The 21,923-nt window shown below is 39.7% G+C and overlaps 2 protein-coding genes and 1 long non-coding RNA gene across 8 annotated transcripts in view; 1 reads left to right on the forward strand and 2 right to left on the reverse strand.

Moving 5' to 3' along the window:
* Positions 1-93: 93 nt before the first annotated feature.
* Positions 94-7,605, reverse strand: LOC130542886 (uncharacterized). The gene is made up of 3 exons (XR_008957758.1): positions 7,067-7,605; positions 2,580-2,626; positions 94-825 (listed from the first exon to the last, which is right to left on the reverse strand). It is a non-coding gene; the product is annotated as an uncharacterized LOC130542886 (long non-coding RNA).
* Positions 7,606-7,899: 294 nt separating this feature from the next.
* On the forward strand, positions 7,900-19,982 carry RNF139 (ring finger protein 139). Its single transcript, XM_026495442.4, has 2 exons — positions 7,900-8,099; positions 17,918-19,982. Exons 1-2 carry the CDS (start codon positions 7,919-7,921, stop codon positions 19,726-19,728), a joined length of 1,992 nt encoding a protein of 663 aa, XP_026351227.1. The 5' UTR covers positions 7,900-7,918; the 3' UTR covers positions 19,729-19,982.
* A 587-nt stretch (positions 19,983-20,569) lies between these two features.
* Positions 20,570-21,923, reverse strand: part of TATDN1 (TatD DNase domain containing 1) — a 43,373-nt gene continuing 42,019 nt past the window's right edge. For all 6 annotated transcript variants that reach the window (XM_048212529.2, XM_026495444.4, XM_057307821.1 and 3 more), the window contains one exon: positions 20,570-20,771. In XM_048212529.2, coding sequence (XP_048068486.2) covers positions 20,675-20,771 — 97 coding nt within the window. In that variant the 3' untranslated portion in view covers positions 20,570-20,674. The remainder of the gene's footprint in view (positions 20,772-21,923) is intronic.

A 21,923-nucleotide genomic window follows, 5' to 3' on the forward strand; every position in this document is an offset into this window, starting at 1 on the left:
TCCTAATTTTAATAAATTATGTGCATATATTGATATAGGGAGTATAATGTATACATTTTAAATATAAAAACATAGAAATTTAAAATGATGAGTAACAGATAGGATTTTTAATTCACTTTCTCCCACCCTGGACACGTATGTGAGGAGAAACCCAGTATATGTTATTCTGAACAGCCTCAGGGTGCATCCACTTCACACTGGGCAAGCCATGAAACCAGTCATTCTCTTGGCCCTGGGTAGTTTCCTCTCGTGGGTACTGATCATTACAGTCTGATGGTCAGCAGATGTCTGGAGTTCTCTGTAGCTCTTTGTACTCTGGCATTCCACCCTCTGGACTCATTCCTGGGCTCCTAGGACTCCCCGTTCCATCTCCACCTCAGGGAGTCCGGCTTCTCCCTCCTCAAGCCCAGACACTGTCTCCAGGCGGTAAGCTGGAGCAGTTCAGTGGCTCGCCCTGTGGGTTTGCGTCTCCCATGGATCATTGTCCATTGCCTGTGTCCAGTGCCTTGAGGGGGGTTGCTCATGTGTTTTGTGTAGCTTTTTTTTTTTTTTTAACTATTTAGAAGTTTATAATAATTAGGGTATAAATTTACTAGCTTTCACAATCATTGAAGAAGTTCACTTCTAGCCATAATAAATATATACACGTAGTTAAGGTGACACACCATTTCATCATCCACAAATGGCTCTTGCGTGCCAGTGGCTGCTGGTAGAAGCCAAGCATCTCTGGGGACATGAGGTAACTCTGCAGCCAGCGTTGCCCATCACAAGCTGAGTTTTGTCAGACCCTTCAAGTCAATCCGTCATAAGATGGAAGTGTTGCCTCTGGGATGGATGACAAGCAAGGCCAGAGGAAATGAACAGGTGCACAGGGAAGTGTTTCAGTGGACACATGACCATGCGATTCACCAGTCCTGTCACACCCTAGAAAATGCTGGCGTGGTGGAGTGGTGGAAAAACCTTTTGAAACCAGACCAAAGCTTGGAGATAATGCCCAATGAATGAGGTGCCATCCCCCAGAATGCAGTATATACTCTAAACACCTATTACATAGTGCCACGTCCCATATAGACAAAGTGCACAGCTAGGGTAGAAATAGAATTCCTACTGTGGTGGGCTCAATAATGCCCCCCAAGTATGTCCATGTCCTATTACCCAGAACCTGTAAATACATTGTATTTACAATGGGACAAATACGTGGTAAAAGGGACTTGGCAGATGCGATTAAGAATCTCAAGATGGGGAGGGTATCCTGGATTATCCAGGTTGGCCCAGTATAATCTCTGAGGTCCTTATAAGAGGGAGGCAGTACAAGTAGGAGGAGGTGTGATGATGGAAGTAGGACGCAGTAATGTAAGGAAGGGGCCACGAGCCGAGGAATGAAGGCAGCCTCTGGAGACAGAAAGGCAGGGAAATGAATCCTCCCCCAGAACGCTTCAGGAGGAGCAGAGTTATTGGCACCTTGATTCTAGACTTCTGACCTCCGTAACTGTGAGAGAATAAATTTATGTGGTTTCAAGCCACTAAGCGTGTGGTTATGTGTTACAGCAGCAGTAGGAAGGGGACGTTTTCATTTACTGTCCCCACTGGCCTACCCGGGGAGTTTGTGCCTCCCGTCTCCATAACTTCGTTTGACTAGAGGGCTGGTTCCTAATTGGGAAACTGTTTCATCAGGAGATACAATAATAGACCTTTTCAACTTGAGCCTTCTGAGGTCTCCCAGTCACATCAAGCTCCTTGTGCTTAGAGACCAGCAGACAAGGAGAAGTCCCCGTTCTGGTTGGGGATAAGTGAGTGTGATCATCAGGAGGAAGTATGGTTACTGTCGCACAGTGAGGGCAGGAAGGCATATATTTTGTGCTTATTCCATCCAGTAGGGTGTCTCTTGATACTTCCCTACCCAATGTCAAGAGTAAAATGAGCGACTTCCAAAATGACGGAATAAGGACCTCTGAAAACTGGCCTCTCCATAAAAGCAATGAGAACACTGGCAGAAATTGTCAAAATCAACTTTTTTTTTTTTTAGAACTCTAGAAACTAAAGCAATCTGAAGAGCATTTATTTTAAAAACTGCTAAATCTGATTAAAAAGGGAAGCTTCTGGCATTCTAACATGCCCTATTCCTACCCTCCAACTCTAATAGAAGTTAAATTGTTCTTAACTGTAGGGTGAATGCTTCCAGGATGATTCACCATTAAATGATATGCAGCCTTTGTTAGACCCATTATATTGCTGGTTTTTTAACCCTTTCCCACTGCACTGTAGTGTCACTTTTATCATAAATCAGGTGACCGTATATGTGGGGCTGTTTCTAGACTTTCTTGTTCTATAGTCAGTTTTTCTATCGAAGCACCAATACGATCTTGTTTGAATCACTGTATCTTTACAGTAGGTCCTGATATCTGATACTCTATGTCCTTCAGCTTTGCCCTTTAAGTTTACCTTAGTTATTCTTGACCTTTTGCCTTTTCTTACGAATTTTAAAATCAGCTTGTCAATTTTGGGGAAAATGAACCTATTGAGATTTTTTGTTGGGATTACATTGAACATATAGGATACAATTGAAATCTTTACAGTACCGAATCTTCCGTCTTGAAGCTTTTCTTCTACTCAGTTGGGTGCAGTTCTGAAATGAGAAGTGATTATCAGAAGCCTGGACGACAGGATTCCATTGTGGGGGAAGGGCCCTTTCCTTCCCATCTGTCAGTGGGCTGTGTATCCATCTTCTTTGGGCTCCCTGCTCGGCAGATGTTTTTAACTTAGTGTTACTTGTACTCTGCCTCTCAGCAGGATCTCAGCCCTCAGATTATTCTTGACCATCACTTTACATCATTAACATATTTGAACCTATCACCTATTTACATTCTCACATAAATTAAGTACTATGGATGTGATTATCACATCTAACAATCCAAACTAACAAACAATATCTTAACAGTACTCCTGACCCACGCGTGGAACCATTGCAAAGTGTCGTGTGTAGTGTTGTAAGGGTTCCTGTATTTTCCTAAAATTTGTTCACCGTACTATTTATTATTACATACTATATATCATACTAAGTACTTAAAATATATTGTTTTAATTTGTGTAACCAGCATGAAAAATTACTTGCAGAGGATCAGATAGGCTCTGGAATCAGAAAAATACCAGTTAGAATCCTGGCTCTGCCAATTATTGTCTGTGTCTTTCAACAGTTTTGTTGAGATTAAACTAGATGATGCATGCTATGTGTTTCATATCTTATCTGGCAGTATTAACCATCTCGCTTCTTCTTCCCAGGTGAGGATGCTGATTAGAGAGCTTAAGTACTGTGTCTAGAGACAGAGAACTAACAAGAGGCAGAAGTGGGCAAGCATACTGTCAAGCACATACTGCTCAATGTCTGTTACACGAATGAACGAACCGAAGTACATTGGCTCCAAATGCCACTGTATTCTCTGTTGTTTCCTTAAGTGAACAACAGACCCTTCCTATTCATATGGCATTTACAAAACCAGAAAACTCAACTAGTAGCTGAATTTTTATGGACATATCTGAAATTTACTTAAATGAGAAAAACTATAAAGTAGTTTCAGGCCAGAAATTAGTTTTTTGAGTAATTCCCCAAGGTCTGAGAAAAAGTTATGGGACATATTTATCCCTTTTTGGGCTATCAATTCCTACTTTTCCTACCAGCATCACCATCTTCCATTTGAAGTAAATGTATAATACGTTAGTGGAGAGAGGTGGGGTGGGTGGTCCTAAGTACCTGTTTCCTACTGCTTTCCCCCACTAAGGAGGCTGCGTGCACCTGCCCTCTGGTACAGCGACGGGAAGATACATGGCCCAATAAGCTCGACCAATTGCATATCGCTCTTGCAACTTGAAATCTTGAAAAACAATGCAAATAACCCTCTAATAAATTCCTTTTTTGCTTAAGATAGCCTGGAATCAGTTGCTGCTGTTTGGAACAAAGACTTGGCAAATGCAAAGATCAACAGAAAATTCAAACGAGTTTTTACACATCCTACTTTCAAAGGTTTTTTTTAGAACGACTAAAAGACATTCAGCCATTAAAGCCAAATGAACAGATTGTTATTTTTAAACACAGGTAATTTATATCTATAGAGTGTGTCTGCGTGAATACACACACACCCTCCACACTGCTCTGAGTGGATTCAATATAAATACATGCCTGAGTTGTACAACGTTCAAGTCAATGTAGAAACCAAGCAAAGACTAAATTCACTGAATTGCAGCTATTTCTATGAAAGCTTATTTAATTTAAATTTTTTTTTTTTTTCATTTGGTGAGGGCTATGGAGGGATTATGCTTTTTAGGAACTTAGCTTCTATTAAGATGACTAACACAGACATTTCCTGATACAAAACTGAGAAGACCTCTTGCAAAGCTAAGCAAACATAGCTAGTAAGTTCCTTTTGTAAATAACTGTTCCTCTGAGATTTTCCCCATTGTTCCTCTGTTCCAATCATAGCATCTATTAAGTGGTCATCAACTTTTTGGTACAGGATATTTTTTGGTAGTATAGGAAGGGCATCCCTTCATCTTTACTTGCAAGTGATTATTTCTCCTAACTTAACTGGACCCATAAATGTAAGCGGGCAGGGACGCCTGGGTGGCTCAGTCAGTTAAGCATCCTACTCTTGATTTTGGCTCAGGTCATGATCTCAGGGTCGTGGAATCGAGCCCCACGTCAGGCCTCCGCGCTGAGCATGTAGCTTGTTTAAGATTCTCTCTCTCCCTCTCCTTCTGCCCCTCTCTTTCTCTCTCTCCTCTCTAAAAAACAAAACAAAAACATACAAGCAGGCAACTGGACAAGCTCAGACATGATGAAACTGAACTTAAGAATATAGACTTAAGCCAAATGTAAAAGCAGAAGAGTGCATCCCTGGCGTAGGTAAAATCTTTTGAAAGCTTATGTTTTATTTTAAAAATTCCTAAGCTTTCTGAAAACCACCTCAGTAATATACATTTGGTTTAAGATAGTACTTTAAAGTACTTTGCCAGGATCTTATTAAACCTTAGTTTCATAGATAAAGTCAGGTAGAGAGTTTAAAGGGATGTGCTTGAAGTCATTTAAGATAAAAATGGCTATACCACCACTCCTGAGACTTCTTGGCCCAAATGGGATTCAGTTTCAATTAGAAATTCTTACAGTAATGGTTGGTTAAGCATTTGCCTTCAGCTCAGGTTGTGGTCCCAGGGTCCCGAGATTGAGCCCCACCTCAGGTTCCCTGCTCAGCGAGGAGTTTTCTCCCTCTGCCCGACCCTCCCACCCCCTACTCGTGCTCTATCTGCTCTTGCTCTCTCTCTCAAATAAATAAAATCTTTAAAAAAATTCTATACTAATAAAATTTGTGCATCAAATTAAGATGAGAAACGATTAAAACAGGGCTAAAGCATTTTTACAAGATTTTTTACTTACTATTTACTACATTTAACTTTTTGAATAAAAATTGGAGGAAAACCCATGAACTATTTTATTCTCCATTTTGCATGATCATAATATAATGGTACTCGCCTGCCTTCTCTACCGCACTCCTATTTTAGATTAATCCTTGTAGACTCTTTCCTCTGTAACAGCTTCTCTCTTTTTGCTTTAAATTGCAATCAGGGCAGAATAACAGGTGAGTTGAGAAGCTAATTTACGTCTCTGAGGTTTCTATATAAACCTTAATAGTCCTCTCATCAAGTTTTCTTTCCTTTGGGAATTTTGTCAGAATCATGTGTTTATTCCCCATATGTGCAATTTGGGAAAATGAACCTGGCAGAGGTAAACAGACTAGATTAGGAAAAGTGGTGATCATAATAATCATAATGAGGATATTGCAGTTAATCAGGCAAGCTACAGTAGGATCTCGGGTTAGGATAGTGGCAGTGACAATAGAAAGAATAGAAAAGAGACAGGTACAAGAGACGGTGAGGAAAGAAGGGGTACGATGTGGTAGCGGTCTGGCTGTGGGTGAGAAGAGGAAGAAGTCAAAGATGCCTGAAGTTCTAAGCTTCAGATGGTCTTGGGTTCTAATTCCGAGTTTGACTTTTACTAGCTACGGCCACACCAGCTTACTACTTATACACATATTTTGTGATTTTAATAACCCATCTAAGCCCCAATTTCCTCCTCTCTAAAACAGATAATAATACCTACCCAAAAGAAGGCTGATGGCAAAGACCGAAGTAAAATGTATGGTGCCTAGTAAGTAAGCACTAGATAGGTGCCAGTCTTTATTAGTGGGGAATAACAACAAAAGGTTAAAAACAGGAGACTGGAATAAGGAGTTTGGGTGTGAGTCAATCACCCTACCACACATAACTCCACCCAGAAAGCGGGCTGCTGGAGTTTTATAATCCTCCTCTCTGAGGGTTTTTAACTAATAGAGGATAATCACCGATATAGAGCCTTGACACGAATGGATAGCAGAGCGCAGTTTGGACTAGGAGCCCAAATGAGTCAGGTTCTTCCTGTTTTATCTCCCTTAAGATGGCTGGGTTAGTAAAGCAAAAAAACCCAAATGAATTTTGTAGAGAAGTTCCAAAAGAAAAGGGGTTTAGGCTTTAGGGGTGGCCAACTTGTGGTAAGGTAAACATATGGGGGAAACTAATGGAAGATCAGGCTTCCTTTTAGTAAGGTTTGTGGGTGATTGAGTCTGAGTTGCCCTCCTTTTTGGTAAGGGAAAGGGAGACACCTTTACAAATGGAAATTTATGCCCTGCTTTTTAGACAAATGGTGGCAGTGAGGAGGGCAGGTAGGGATCTTAACATTTTTTTTAAGCTTCTGCTGCTGTTTCTCAACTATCTTCCGCTCAAAATAATCCTTTTGTCAAAGTGGCACATTTTGGGGTGGCATATTCTGAACCCCCACAAAAACTTAATTATGGCTTCTTGCCGGTGCGCTTACCTCAAGGACTAGAAACAAAGAGGCCTGGGTTCTTGCCCTTAAGTCACACTGGCCCTAACATTAGCAGAATGCGGCCGCTGAGCGTCCTCAGTTCTGTGCAATCGGGTAGAAGGTAGGAAAGGTGATGTGCAAAGATGAGAGGGATGCTTTTGGCAGCGCCTACCATACCTAGCTCAGTGCCACGTAGCGCGCCGCTGCAGAAAGCGCGCCTTGCGACGCTCCAGCGGGACTCCAGGCGGCCTCGCAGATATTTTCCCCGGAATGTTTGCCATATCCCAGACCCCGCCTCCGGGTGGGGTTGGTGTAGGTCTGGCGGGCGGCGCCCTTTGCTTTCCTCCTCCCAACCAGCTCTGAACCACGTTTATGGGATGCTTAATGCACTATAATAAAACAGCTAATAATTCCCGCCCGCGGAAGCAGGGAGTCCCTCGCCGAGGCGACGCTGACACCGCCTCCGGTGAAAAAGCCACTCAGCCAAGAGGGCGCGGCTGTTGGAGAGCGCCTGCGCCATGAGGTGGCGCCAAAGCCGCGAAGGTGGGCGGAAACCATAGCAACACTGCGAGACGATTGCTACGTCGTGCGTGATGACGTTGTGGGGAGCGCCCCCAGCGCCCGATTATGATGCAATCAGCGGCGCGGGCTCCGCGGTCTCGCGTGACCGCGGGTACAGCCTCCTGGCCTCCAAACAGCAGCAACGGCAGAGGCAGGCGGGCGAGGTCAAGATGGTGGCTCCGCGGGCGGGGGAGGTGTTGGAGGGAGGAGGAGCCAGACCTTAGCCGACCGGAAACACCGACACCCAGAGGCCTCCCGGGAGCCGCCGCCGCTGCCTCAGCCGCTGCCGCCTCCGCCGCCTGCTCCAGCTCGAGAGACGCGAGCGGGCGGCGGGGCGGGCCGTAAGAGAGCAGAGGAGGGAGGGCGGGGGCGGAGTCGCCCGCCTTAGCCCCCGCCCCTGGCCGCGGTCCCGGGCCCTGCCCCGCGCGGCCCTCCCCGGCTCGCCCAGCCCCGGTGTGGCAGCGGCTCATGGCGGCGGTGGGCCCCCCGCAGCAGCAGGTGCGGATGGCCCATCAGCAGGTCTGGGCGGCGCTCGAGGTGGCGCTCCGGGTGCCCTGCCTCTACATCATCGACGCCATTTTCAACTCCTACTACGATTCCAGCCAAAGCCGGTTCTGCATCGGGCTCCAGATCTTCCTCCGGCTCCTTGGTAAGGGGAACGGGGTAGCTTGCGTCCCGGGACGGCTTTGAGGGCCGAAACGTGCTGCAGGGATCGGGCGCCCGCGCGCAGTGTGTGTATGTGTGTTTGAGAACTAGTTTCTTCGCCAATAGGAGCGTCTTTGCAGGTTGGGAGGGGAGAAGAGATGACACTTGTCTAAGAGTTGACAGCGGAGCGGTCCTCCTGAAGAGTCAGCCCTCTGTTCATTTTTGCAACCGAGGGTGGGGAGAAAGCATGGATGTGTGAGCATGCGGCTCTTTGCCTGCTGTTTCTCTTGGGGAATGAGTGCTTGGCGTGCCGCGTCTTATGCGACAGCCTTAGAAAAACAGCAACTGTTTGCCTCGATCTCGCCGTGTGTGACCTTGGACTTGTAGTGCCAAAGCCTGAGCCTCAGTTTCCCCCTTTCCAAAATGCAGAGTACTCGTATGTTGTCACTTCTGTATCCACGGGGTCCACATGATCGTGAAGTATCTGCGGTAAATGACATCCAAAAGAAAGAGACAGGGTTTTGAATGTCAGACCTTGAAACCATTACTAAAAATGCTCATGAGGAAGGCGATACTTGTAACGAGTCCTGAAATTTTCCATGAATAGAGAGGTATTGAAAATGGCTATAAAAACGTGGCTAGAAAGTGATGAGACTTTTCCAAAAGAGACTTATGAAAATCAGTGTCTTTGTTGCATATGAATGGAGTGTTAAAAATCTCTTATGTTTCACTCCCCATCTTCGCTTGCATTACCACTTGCATTTATCCATAAAAGAATTTTTTAAAGTAATTGAAACTTGGCAAATTTCGTTGATGAGGTAATTCTTGTGATCAGTTTTTAGTAGGCTTGTGACTTTGAAGTGTTGCTGAGGAAGGGTTGATGATGAGATCCTTACCAAGCCTTTCTGAATTAGGAGCCATCTGTTGCTTCTTTATTCCTCCAAAAAAAAATGTTGAGTTTTGTTATTGGCAATAAATAACATTTTACATTTGTTTGGTACTTTACTTTTGTAAATCATTTTCACTAACCTAAACTTTAAACATCTCTCAGAGGTGGATTGTGTTAATCTCATTTTTTAAATGAGGAGACTGAGAGCTATAGAGTTTTACTGTGTTTTGCTTTTGATATAAAGCAATTAAGTGGTTCTCAGAGCCTAGGCTTAAAAATCTTCTGACATCAAGGATGGTTCACTTTCCTCCTCCATACAGCTGCTATCCAGATACAGAATGATACAGTAATGATCATATGCTAGATCTTAAAACTAACAGATGTGAATGTGATGTTCTTTCTTTAGCACAGGACTTCTTGGTAACCCACCAGCTACTTAATCCCAGTCATTCCTACTTACCACTGCAAAAGTGTAATGCCCTCATTATTTGTGGCAAAAGCAGAGCTGTGTGATTTCATAGCGTATACAATCTTTACGTTCTACATCTGAAACTAGTATGTTATATGTCAGTTATACCGCAGCTTATAAAGAAAGCATTCACTAGTTTTAATCTTTCATACTTAACGTATTTTGCTTAATTCTGGTAGTCATGGGTAGAAGTGATTTCAGTTAAATAACGTTAAAGTGAAATTAGTAAGGGGGACCTGTTGGGGAGGCATTTTATTTCTGCCAGTTAGAAACCACTCATCATGATCATAAATTAACAGGCAGTTTCTTATCTCAGTATAGTTACTCAGGGGTTCCAGCTGAGCCTGATCAGCTGCCAGCCCTCTTGCCCTGCCATACCTACCCACGTTTGTTGATGATACACGTGCAGGCAAGAGAAAAATTATCATTTCTGTTCCTCAACTCCGCAGGTTGGGAGAGAGCTTGCTAGAGAGAGAACAGAAGCTAACAGACTTCTACGGAACTTTATCAATTTTGGGATAACCCAAGTGCTGCTTTGGAAACTAACTGAATATAACATAGACAAGAGGGGATGGGGAGGGTGACTTTCCTTGTTTCTGTTTTGAGAGGAGGTCATCTTGGAGAAAAAAAAAAAAGTAAAGGAAAAAAACAAAAAACAAAATAGCCGTGTTTGAGGGGATTCATCTATTCATTGGCAAATAGTGTAGCCACTGCCTAGAATATTCTTTTGGTCTGTGACTGCATATCCTCTGACAGTCCCTTTGTGACCAGGTGCTTTAATGCAGTGCTCTTAGAGTTGAGCTTTAGGCTAAGGAGCTTTAAGGAAAAGGGAGTATTTTCCTTAATTAAATCATTTGTAGTTTAAGAACACTGAACAGTAATTTTGGTATTTTCCTTGTAATTCATGCTTATTTTTGTAGTAAATCATGGAAGTTAGTATTCGACAAGTTAAAGTAGAATGTGACCTCAGGCAAGTTATTTAACTGCTCTGTACCTCTCTTTTTTTACCTTTACATTTTTAAAGATGGGCAATGATGGTCTGTCATAAGGTGTTAAGGACAATAAATGAGTTAGGGTGTAAGCTCTTAGAATAGTACCTGGGACCTAGTAAAGGCTACTAAGTGTTAGCTCTTAAACCTGATAACTTAAAAAAAAAAAAAAATCTATACTTCAATTAAGACCATACCAGTACAGATATTTTGGTCTTTTGAAGGCATCAACGTAATTTTGGTGCTTTGCTCCTAGAATTTTTGTTTACACTTTGTGAGAAATATTTTTTCCAAATCTATTACCTGGACCGCACCTTACATTATGCCAGTGTAGTTTGCTAATTTTTCACATTTGTGAGAATGATAAAATTCTTTTTTTTTAAAGATTTATTTATTTATTTAGAGAGAGAGGGAGGGAGAGAATGCACAAGCGGGAGAGGGAGAGAATCCCAAGTAGACTCCCTACTGAGTGCAGAGCCTGAGGTGGGGCTTGATCTCATGACCCTGGGATAATGACCTGAGCGGAAACCAAGAATCAGACGCTTAACAGACTACACCATCGAGGTGCCCTGAGAATGATAAAATTCTTAAAAACTGGTTTTGTTGCTAAAAATTCCCCCTGAATAAAAACAAATGTCTTCAATATTTGAGGCCTATTCAATGAGGCAGCTCTTGTTGTTATTGATAGTGATAGGTTTGTGTGTAAAAGATACTAAAGGATAGTTGAAATTAATTGTTCTACACCTGGTTAGTTTTTTTTTTTAATAATTGTAGACGTCAGTATTACTATATATAAATCTCAAAACTTGTCAGTCTCACCTTTTTCTTTAAAATGAAGTTGTAAAAATGGAAATCTATTCTCTAAGTAAAAAGCATTACCAATTTTATATCTCGTCTCTCAAGAATTTACTCTCCTCCCCCTACAAAAAAATACTACCACTGCACTTTTGGTATCAAACTAATGTGAGAATTTCAGCAGATCAGAATATAAAGCATCTCATTTTAGAGATCCAAATAAAATCAAATCACGATATATAGAGTATTTAAGAATATTAAGCTATTCTTAGGAGGTGTTAAATGCTAAATGAAACACAACCCAGTGCAGCATAATGCTGAATTAACAAATCTAAATCCAAGGCAGAAAATACAAGCATAGAAGTTTGTTTTAATAGTATTATTCATGTAATGATAACTCATTGAAGTGGAAAGTCCTTTTTAAGTATACAAGAAAACCCCAAAATTACAAAGGAAAATTTGATAAATACATAAAAATGAAAAACTTTTTTATGACAAAATATTTTTTTAACTCTTAAAAATGACACACTGAGGATACTATTCACATTGTATGAGATCGAATAAAAATTTTACTCTGTCATTAAGAAAAATTTATACTCCCGGAGAAAATGGGCCCAGGATAAGCAGTTCCCAATAAATGAAATGCAGATGGTCAGTAAGCAAAAGAAAAATAACTCCGCTTCATTTATAATGAAAGAAATGCAGTCAGAACAAAATTTCAGTTATCAGATTGGTTGAAGAGTTCAGTGTTCAAATAAAAACTAGTTTGTCAAAGGTGTGGGGAAATGAGTAAAGTTATACAGTTTTGGTATGCTGTCACTTCTATGTAAAGGCATTTGGCGCTAGGTACTGAAATTCATCATACACCTTTTGACTCACAATTGTAAGAATTTGACCTAGAGACATAGTTGTACTTGTTCAAAGACTATGGGAAAGGATTTTCGTTGCAGCATCATTGGTAATAACAACATAAATTATTTAAATATCTATTAAAAGGGAATCTGTTCTTTGTATTAGGTTTAGACATACAATAATGAAGTTTTTGAAAAGAAAGTTATTTTGGTGCTGTAGAAAGAACTCCGAAAACCTTTGAAGTGAAAAAACACTGAAGCAGTAGTAATTTTGACAGGGATAGATTAAGACTTCTCAGCAACACTATTGACACTTTGGACTGGGTAATTCTTGGGGAGGTGGGAGGTGCTGTTCTGCGAACTGTAGGATTTTTAGCATCCTTGTCTTCTACCCATTGCATACCCACTAGCACCCCTCTTCCCCTTTTGTGATTGCTCAGAATGTCTCTGGATATTTAGATATTGCCCAATGCCTGGTGTGGAGGTAGGGAGGTGGGTTGGTGCAAAATCTGATCTTTGTTAAGAATCGCTGAGATAGACAAATAGACCAATAGCACTGAATGGAAAGCCCAGAAACAGAGCACCCATGTATATAGAGAAACTTGATGTGTTTCAAAGGCAGAACTGGAGTGTATACATTGAGGTAAATACAGACTATTCAGGTAATGGTCATTTAGTTATATGGAAAATATTATACTGGATTCCTAACTACCAATATATAAACAATTCTAAGTGGCTTAATACCTAAATGTGAAAAGCAGAACTTTAAAATTTTTAGAAGAAAATAAAGGAGAATATAGAGGTTTTTTTAATCTTAGAGAAGGGAGAAATTCTTTAAAAATATATGAAAGTCGGATGCCTGGATGGCTCAGTCGGTTAAGCATCTGCCTTTGGCTCAGGTCATGATCCCTGGGTCCTAGGATAGTCCTGCATCAGGCTCCTTGCTCAGCGGGGAGCCTGCCCCTCCTTCTGCTTGCCCCTCCCCCTGCTTGCCCATCCCCCTGCTTGTGCGCTCTCTCTTGAGCGCACTCTCTCTGACAAATAAAAAAATATATATGAAAGTCAGGGTGCCTGGGTAGCTCAGTCAGGTAAGCGTCTGACTCTTATTTTGGTTCAGGTCATAATCTCAGGGTTCTGATGTTGAGCCCTGCATCGGGCTTAGTGCCGGGTGTGGAGCCTGCTTAAGAGTCTCTCTCCTTTTTCCACTGCCCCTCTACCCCTCTTAAAAAAAAAAAGAAAAAAAAAGCAAACACACATAAATCTACACATATATACGTATATATACATGAAAGTAAATTTATAAATATTGATAAATCCAACAGTATTAAAATTAAAAACCTAAAAAATCAGAAACATGAAAAGACTAGCCACATACCTGGAGAAGATATTTGCATTACAGGTAACTGACAAAGAATTTGTAGTCAGAATATTTTTAAGTGTCTGTAATTCAAGAAGGAAAAACAACTCCATAGATAAATGGACAAAAAAGATAAATTGGCAATTCAGAGGAAGACGGATGAATGGGCCAATAAATTAGAAGATGCCCTCTTTGATAAGTAATCAGAAATGCCTTTTTTTTTCCTAAAGGTAAAAAAAAAACTCCACTTTTACAATGAGATCCCCTTTCGATAAAAGCAAAAAAGAATGTGTTTATGAATGTATGTTTATTTATGCAAAACTTTATTCTTCCTCTAATACCTCTAAGTTTTACTTTAAAAAATTATATTCAGATTTCTTTTTAGTAAAAACATGTTAAAAATCTTAGAAGCAAAAACTTAGTGTTCTTATTAATAAAAGAGTTAGAATACCGTTTTTAACCCAAAATGAGAGTTTGACAGAAAAATTTTCTTTATACTCTGGTTTATTTTATCAAGTATACCTATAGATTAACATTTCAAGGTATTTTATTTACTTTGTCGACATTTCGTTGCTGAGGGCTCCCTTTGGATTAGGGTAATCATAACATTTCTGTGCTGTTCCATCTTTGTAGGCATTTAAATGTTTTTCCACAGTTTTCTTTAGATCATGTTTAGAAGGTATTGGAAGATACCCGGAGAGTTATAAGTGTTTTGTCTTAGTTCCTTCTAGTTTTTAGTCCTAAGTTTCCAGGCAAGGTTAAAGAAGGTATGAATGTGTTTTTACACATAAACGGGTTAAATGCTTTCTTGTACACCGTGCCTGGTAGTGTTTGTTTTGTTTGCTTATTTTTGGTAGTCAAATTGCAAAGGTCCTCAACTCTCTTGAATTGAGTTCTATGTATCTTCAAAGCTCCTGAATTGATTTTGGTACTTGCCTGTTTTCCTACCCTGAGGACTTCAGTGACACTCGCATCACTGGAGAGCTGCATCCCTGAGATGTGCTTTCAGTTACTTCTCTTCTCCTGGGTCCCACGGTGATTTTTTTCTTCATAAAGTAGCATTTATAGTCTTGATTGCTTCTTCAGATCACTCTTAAATCCTAATGAGAAACTCTACCCCTGGGCTTCATTTTCTTAGGCCTCTAGGATAAATACCAAGAGTTTTATATCTGAAGTTGTGAAAATGCAACAAAGTTTGATGCTATTGACAATACTCCCTAAAGGCCATAAGGGGGAATGTTACTTGAGAGACTTGTTACTTGGCACGTTGGCTTTTTCTATGAAATGAGAGCTGATTTTTCCTACATTCCATACATAGGAACATGAGTATAAAAGGAAAATGTAAGCACCTTACATACATGCAACTTTTGGGTAGAATTAAAATAATTTTATACTATTCTTCAAGTATTTCATCATTATTATGTCTTGGGGTATAATTTTAATCAAGAGAAGAGTGGTATCTTTTTTTTTTTTTTTTTAATTCATTTGAGACGGAGAGAGCATGAGCAGGGGGAGAGGCAGAAGCAGACTCCCTGCTGAGCCGGGAGCCCTAAGTGGGACTCCATCCCAGGACCTGGCGATCATGGCCTGAGCCAGTGCAGCCGCTTAACTCTCTGAGCCACCCACGCGCCCCAAGAAGAGTGGTGTCTTATTGTTACTTGCTAGGATACATACAGACTTTGAGGATAGTCTCACTGTGCTGTCTAGCATCTTCTCCCCCTTTTCCCTTTCAGACGTTTGCATGAAGCAAAATAGCACTTTTTCTACAGAAATATTTCTAAAAATCAAATCATTCCTTCATTTGTGTGTAAAAATAAGCTTCAAGGAAAAAAGCTATTAGAATAAAAAGGACTGGTTTATAAATTACAGCAGAGTTCATGAGTAGTCACAGGTAAAGATTAATTTACCCCTTAGTGAATAGCAAGTTGACAAAAACACTTTACAGTCCCTGTTTGGCTTTCTCCTTTTTTAAGTGGCATAAAATAGAACTGAAGTTATTTGGGTTTTGTTTTGACTTGTTTTAGGAGATTAAGTTTTGTCTCAGGAAAAATACTGACTTTTTTCTATGGAGAGAAAGCAAGATTACATATAGTGGCTGAGTTAATTCCATTCCCTGTTACCTTACATGAAAATGTTTCTAAACCTCCAAAAAAAAAGTTATTTTCTATTGAAAGGACCTATTCCCAGCTGTCAGCTCTTTGGGAGATTATTAGTGGCCCATTTGCTCCAGGAATCAGGTGGTTCTTACACAGAGACTCATGTGTCTTTCACGTGATTGTGTCCTTTTGTTCTCCTTTTCACAAATAACCTGACAGGTTGGCACAGGATAAATTTTAAGTTCATGGGCATAGCCATCATTTAGAATAACTAGCCCTTGCTTTTATATGCAATAGGTTGTAAAATGCCTCCATCATAATATGCAGTGTCTTTTCTTGATTACGTGCTGAAATAGGGTGGATAGATGATGTTTAATTTGGGGTTTGCTGCTTTTGCTGTACTCCAAGCTCTGGTTTCTCAGCTTTGTCTTAGCTTTTCATAGGTTTCAATTTCCATGTGGGCTGTATTTTGTGGTTGCCTTTAAAAATATAATCCAGAATTTTACATTAACATTTCCCCAGTGTTATTTAAATGAACAATGAAATAATTTATTTTCTGCAGAATATTTTGGGATTCATAATGTGCAAGGTAGGATCCTTGCTTGCTATTACAGGGATACATTATATAACGGGGTGGATGACCTCCTCAGATAACTACAAACTACAGTATCCGGTAGTGTGTGAGTATTGGGCCTTTCACTGAGTTCTGTTGGTAATTTGAAAGATCAGTAACGATCAGAGAAAATGGTCTATTGGATGGGTAGGATTTGAACAGTCCGGGCTTTGGGAAGCTCACCATACCAAGCAAGAGAAGAATGTAAACATAGCTGCAGTTATGGCCGAGAAAGGGGTGTGTTGCAGAAAGTCTGGAGTGGTGTGTGTGTTGGGAGGAATACCACATTGGATCCTTGAGTGTTTGGACAAGGAATGTGGATTTTTGTTGATAGTAATTTCAAGGGCTGCTGCTTTTGAGCAAAGAAGTGAAGAAAGGCACTTTGGATAGATGGGATTGTAGATAGATTTGGATAAGAGTTTTTAGAGACCAGCTAACAGGTTGGTGTCACTGAGAAAAGGGAGGTAACAGGTGTTAGTAGAATTGGCAAATAACTGTCAGAGTTTTAGGGTGCGGGGCTAGAGGTGCCATTAAGAGAATAATGGTACTTTTAACTGAAATTGGAAATCTCAAGAGTTATTTGAAGTCAGTTAGGTTTTAGAGATTTTGAGTGTTGCAGTTGTAACTAGAAGTGGAACCAGGTGAATTTTTAGATATCCTTTCCATATTGAAACCTTGGGCAATAATGTTTATTGTGACCTCACAAAATTTGTCAGAGCACAGAGGAAGATGGTGCTGGATGCACATCACACACATCCCACTGTACTTGGTTACATACGGAGTGGGGGGGGGGGACTTACTCCATTTTTTAAAACATGTTTTGGTTTTCTGAATGTTACTTTTTGTAATTCGAAGAACAATAAAAAGGTTTGACTGTTTGTAGTACGAGATACAGTAATGTACAGGAAAAGGAACCTGGATGATGTTTCTGGAATCTGTAGGAAAGTATATAGGGGGGGAAAACCCCTGAATTTGGACTCATGGGAGAATGCACAAATTTAAGGAGCAGGAAAAATAAAAGCCAGCTGGAGTTCACTGTTTGAGAAAAAGAAGGCTTTAGGTGTAAGTATAAAAGTTAAACTCAATTTCCTAAAGAACACTTCTAAGAAAAAGAAATCTGAGATTTAATAGGAACAAATATTTGCATTTTGGTTATTTTTGATTCTTAATGTATTTTAAAGTAATGGAATTGTTTTAAATATTTTTAGTGGTTATGAAATTATAAAGGACATATTCTTTCAAGATTTAAAAACTTGTTAAAATGTAGGTATCACTAACTAATCTTGGAGATAATCTATTAATCTGGTGTCTGGATATATAGTACTACTAGAATTTGGAACTTTAAGGAATAAGATTTTAAAAAATAGTATGATCTGTTCTATTGAACTCCTGACTTTACAAAACCTCTCTTGGCCTTTAAGCCTAAATTGTTTTGAGACTTAATGTTCATAACTTTGAAAATATTGTATTTCCTAATTAAGGGAAGAAGGGCATAACTTAGTACAAAAACATTCTTTAAAAAGTTGTATTTAAGGAGCACCTGGGTGGCTCAGTTGGTTAAGTGTCTGCCTTTGGCTCAGGTCACGATCTCGGGGTCCTGGGATTGAGCCCTGCATGAGGCTTCCTGCTCAGCTGGGGTCTGCTTCTCCCTCTGCCCCTTACCCCGCTTTTGCTCGCACGTACGCTCGCTCTCTCAAATAAAGAAAATCTTTTAAAAAAATGTTGCATTCAAATGACCTTTTTTTCCTTCTTATTTTTTTTAGGTATATTTGTATCCAGTATTGTTCTGATCTTGTCACAACGATCACTTTTCAAGTTTTACATGTACAGTTCAGCCTTTCTATTAGCTGCAACTTCAGTGTTGGTAAATTATTATGCTTCTTTGCACATTGACTTCTATGGTGCCTACAACGCATCAGCTTTCGGAATTGAGCTGCTTCCTCGAAAAGGGCCCTCGCTATGGATGGCACTCATCGTTCTACAGCTAACCTTAGGAATTGGATACATTACACTACTACAAATTCATTCCATCTATTCACAATTAATTATTTTGGATCTCTTGGTTCCTGTAATAGGCTTAATCACAGAGCTACCATTACACATCCGAGAGACTTTAGTTTTTACTTCTTCCTTGATTCTCACATTAAACACAGTGCTTGTCTTGGCAGTGAAACTTAAGTGGTTTTATTATTCTACACGATATGTTTATCTGTTAGTGAGGCACATGTATCGAATTTATGGATTACAGCTATTAATGGAGGACACATGGAAGAGGATTCGTTTCCCAGATATACTGAGAGTCTTTTGGCTAACAAGAATTACAGCTCAGGCTACAGTGTTGATGTACATTTTAAGGATGGCAAATGAAACGGATTCCTTCTTTATTTCTTGGGACGATTTTTGGGACCTCGTTTGCAATCTTATAATTAGTGGGTGTGATTCTACACTAACCGTACTGGGCATGAGTGCTGTAATTTCCTCAGTAGCCCATTATTTGGGCCTTGGAATATTGGCCTTTATTGGATCAACTGAAGAAGATGACAGGCGGCTTGGCTTCGTAGCACCTGTTTTATTTTTTATTTTGGCTCTTCAGACTGGCTTAAGTGGGCTAAGACCGGAAGAGAGACTTATTCGCTTAAGTAGAAACATGTGCCTTTTATTAACTGCAGTCCTGCATTTCATCCACGGAATGACAGACCCTGTATTAATGTCTCTCAGTGCCTCTCATGTGTCATCTTTCCGTAGACATTTTCCTGTGCTCTTTGTCTCTGCTTGCCTGTTCGTTCTTCCTGTTTTACTCAGTTATGTTCTTTGGCATCACTATGCACTAAATACATGGTTGTTCGCAGTTACAGCCTTTTGCGTGGAACTCTGCTTAAAAGTAATTGTTTCTCTCACTGTGTATACGTTATTCATGATTGATGGCTACTATAATGTCCTTTGGGAAAAGCTTGATGATTATGTCTACTATGTTCGTTCAACAGGCAATATTATTGAATTTATATTCGGAGTAGTAATGTTTGGAAATGGAGCTTACACTATGATGTTTGAGTCAGGAAGCAAAATTCGGGCTTGTATGATGTGTCTACATGCATATTTTAACATCTACTTACAAGCGAAAAATGGCTGGAAGACATTCATGAATCGTAGGACTGCTGTTAAGAAAATTAATTCACTTCCTGAAATAAAAGGGAGCCGCTTGCAAGAAATAGATGATGTATGTGCAATCTGCTATCATGAGTTTACAACATCTGCTCGCATCACACCATGTAATCATTATTTCCATGCACTTTGCCTTCGGAAATGGCTGTACATCCAAGATACTTGTCCAATGTGCCATCAGAAAGTGTACATCGAAGATGATATTAAGGATAATTCAAATATATCTAACAACAATGGATTTATTGCACCCAATGAAAATCCAGAGGAAGCTGTGAGAGAAGCTGCTGCTGAATCTGACAGGGAATTGAACGAAGATGACAGTACAGATTGTGATGATGATGTTGAGAGAGAAAGAAACGGGGTGATTCAGCACACAGGCCCAGCAGCTGAAGAGCTTGATGATACTGATTAACAGAGCGTTTACTAATCATTGAGGTTATTTGTTTAAAATTCAGTTCGTCCAAAATGGAGTAATATGCTTCACTTCAGTGTGTAACCAAGCACAAAAACAGTATCCATGTTGAATCTGTGAATGGTTTTCCGTTTACTGTGATGTGCTGCTGTAAATATACCTCTTTAATTACTTCTGGTCTCTTTGGTGACCTATTTAAATTTGTGTACATTATTGTACATAGAATAAAATGTTTTCACGTTTTTATGACAAAATTTGAACAAATAGCTTTTTAATAGATGTAATGATAATACAGTGCGTCAACTGTGCCAAAGATTCCTCAATGAAAGCATATAAAAGTATCTAACTCTGGACCCTAGTTTTCTTTAAAATGGGTGGGAAAATGAAAATGCAAATCAGAGGAAACCACATTAAGCCAAGGAAATAATTTGGACCAGAGGATAAAAGCTATATGTAGAGTATTTTAAAACGAAGGAGAAAATAGGCTGCCAGAAGAGACTTTTTTGGAAGTTTGAGTGTAGCACGCGGTTGAGCTGGGTTCGAAAGTCATGATCCAGAGATTGTGTAAGAGTTGAGAAACAGGCTTTTATCAACTAAACTTTGGTATAAAAACCAGAATGTGCTAATTGTTTAATTTTGATGTAAATAAAATCAGTATGTTTGTTGGCCATTCTGTTTGCAGCGTTGACATAAAATTGTCCTTTCAGACTTTTGAAGAGATTACAAAATGAATTACTGGGAATTTTTGTTGTTATAAACTAAGACCTTAATAGATACTGAAATTCTGATCTGACTTGATGGATAAAAGTGAGGGGGATGGTATGTAGTAATATGGAATACCTTTTTAGACGACTTCCAGAGAATTCCTTTATTCAATCTTTCAGTAAGTTTTACCATGAAATTTTACATACATGATGGGAAATGGAAAGAACATACCAATTACATGTCAGGAAAAAAATATTTTAATGGTGTTGTTATATAGTGTATTGGCTAATTCCAATGGATCCTGCTCTCTTACGGCTGACATTATCTCCAGTATTTGACTAAAAGAAAACAAAACAAAACAAAATGGATGGTTAAATTTCCAAGTACATGCTCAGTTTTAAAGGTATTCGTTTCCACATAAAGGAAACCATTGTACTAGCACTTTTCACATAAGCAGCTTAACAGGTATAAGGTTTTTAGCACTATCAACAGAAAAGTTTAACTGTTATGATATGTAAAATGAGTGATTTGAGACAAATTTCTGGGGCTGTCTTGCATGTAACTAGAGCCAAGGTCCAGATTCAAATACATTTGAAAATCAGCCCACATTATGTCAACCACAACTAATGGAACTAACCCAGTGAAAATGAAGAGTTCTTTTAAACTGTGGGTCATTATGCATTCATTAGCGGCTCATGATGAGCTTTCAGAAAATTGTAAGAAAAGGAAAAGTACATTGCACTTAGGGAAGTACTGTTTCATTTCTGTTTGGGTTTTATATCTGTACATGTGTGCTGAGTCACAAGGTATGTGGTATTGTGGGTATAGCAAAATTTGAAAGCCACTGCTAAGAGAATTAGTCCCAGAAGCAGCAAGAAATTGCCACGTCATGACCAGCACAATGACAGCAAAGGAAGTTAGAAGTTATTTACTTGGAACAACGTATGGTTATCGGGGTGGGGGTTGGAGAGATGCTTTTTCTCCTGTCCTTTTTCCCTGCAAGACCAAGACTAGCCCAAGTGTCAAATCTTTCAGTTTCTGTGCCTAGGATAATAATCAGTAGTACTGTTCTCTAGCAATACTATATATAGATGTTTTTGTACATGAATTAGAAAGTTCTAAAATCCAAATTAAACATTTAAATATTCGTTAATATTTTTGTCCCTGGTATGGGTTTCTTAAATATGAACACCTAAAGGATTTAGAGATTAACTGGAAGTTTTATATAATCATAATGGAACAACCGTGCTTAATATAGACTAAATTTTTATCTAAATTAAAATGTGCTAAAAGCAAATATATTAACATTTAAATTGACCCAATTTTCTTAGTAAACTACAGAATTTTCCTCTTAACTACTCAGTTGGAACTTACCTCCATAGTATTGTGTGAAATCAGTATGATTCCTGGCACCCATCTCCCTTTTAGTTCTTTCTCTATGCTGATAATGTTACAGCTTTACAAAAAAAAACAAAACAAGAACTTCCCCT

The sequence above is a fragment of the Ursus arctos genome, unplaced genomic scaffold (genome assembly GCF_023065955.2).
Source record: "Ursus arctos isolate Adak ecotype North America unplaced genomic scaffold, UrsArc2.0 scaffold_6, whole genome shotgun sequence".
Taxonomy (NCBI): Eukaryota; Metazoa; Chordata; class Mammalia; order Carnivora; family Ursidae; genus Ursus; species Ursus arctos.

Excerpts from the sequence above, each read along its gene's own strand:
- RNF139 (XM_026495442.4), top strand. The coding sequence starts at position 7,919 with ATGGCGGCGGTGGGCCCCCCGCAGCAGCAGGTGCGGATGGCCCATCAG. Across the intron at positions 8,100-17,917 it reads GATCTTCCTCCGGCTCCTTG|GTATATTTGTATCCAGTATT; the intron begins GTAAGGGGAACG and ends TATTTTTTTTAG.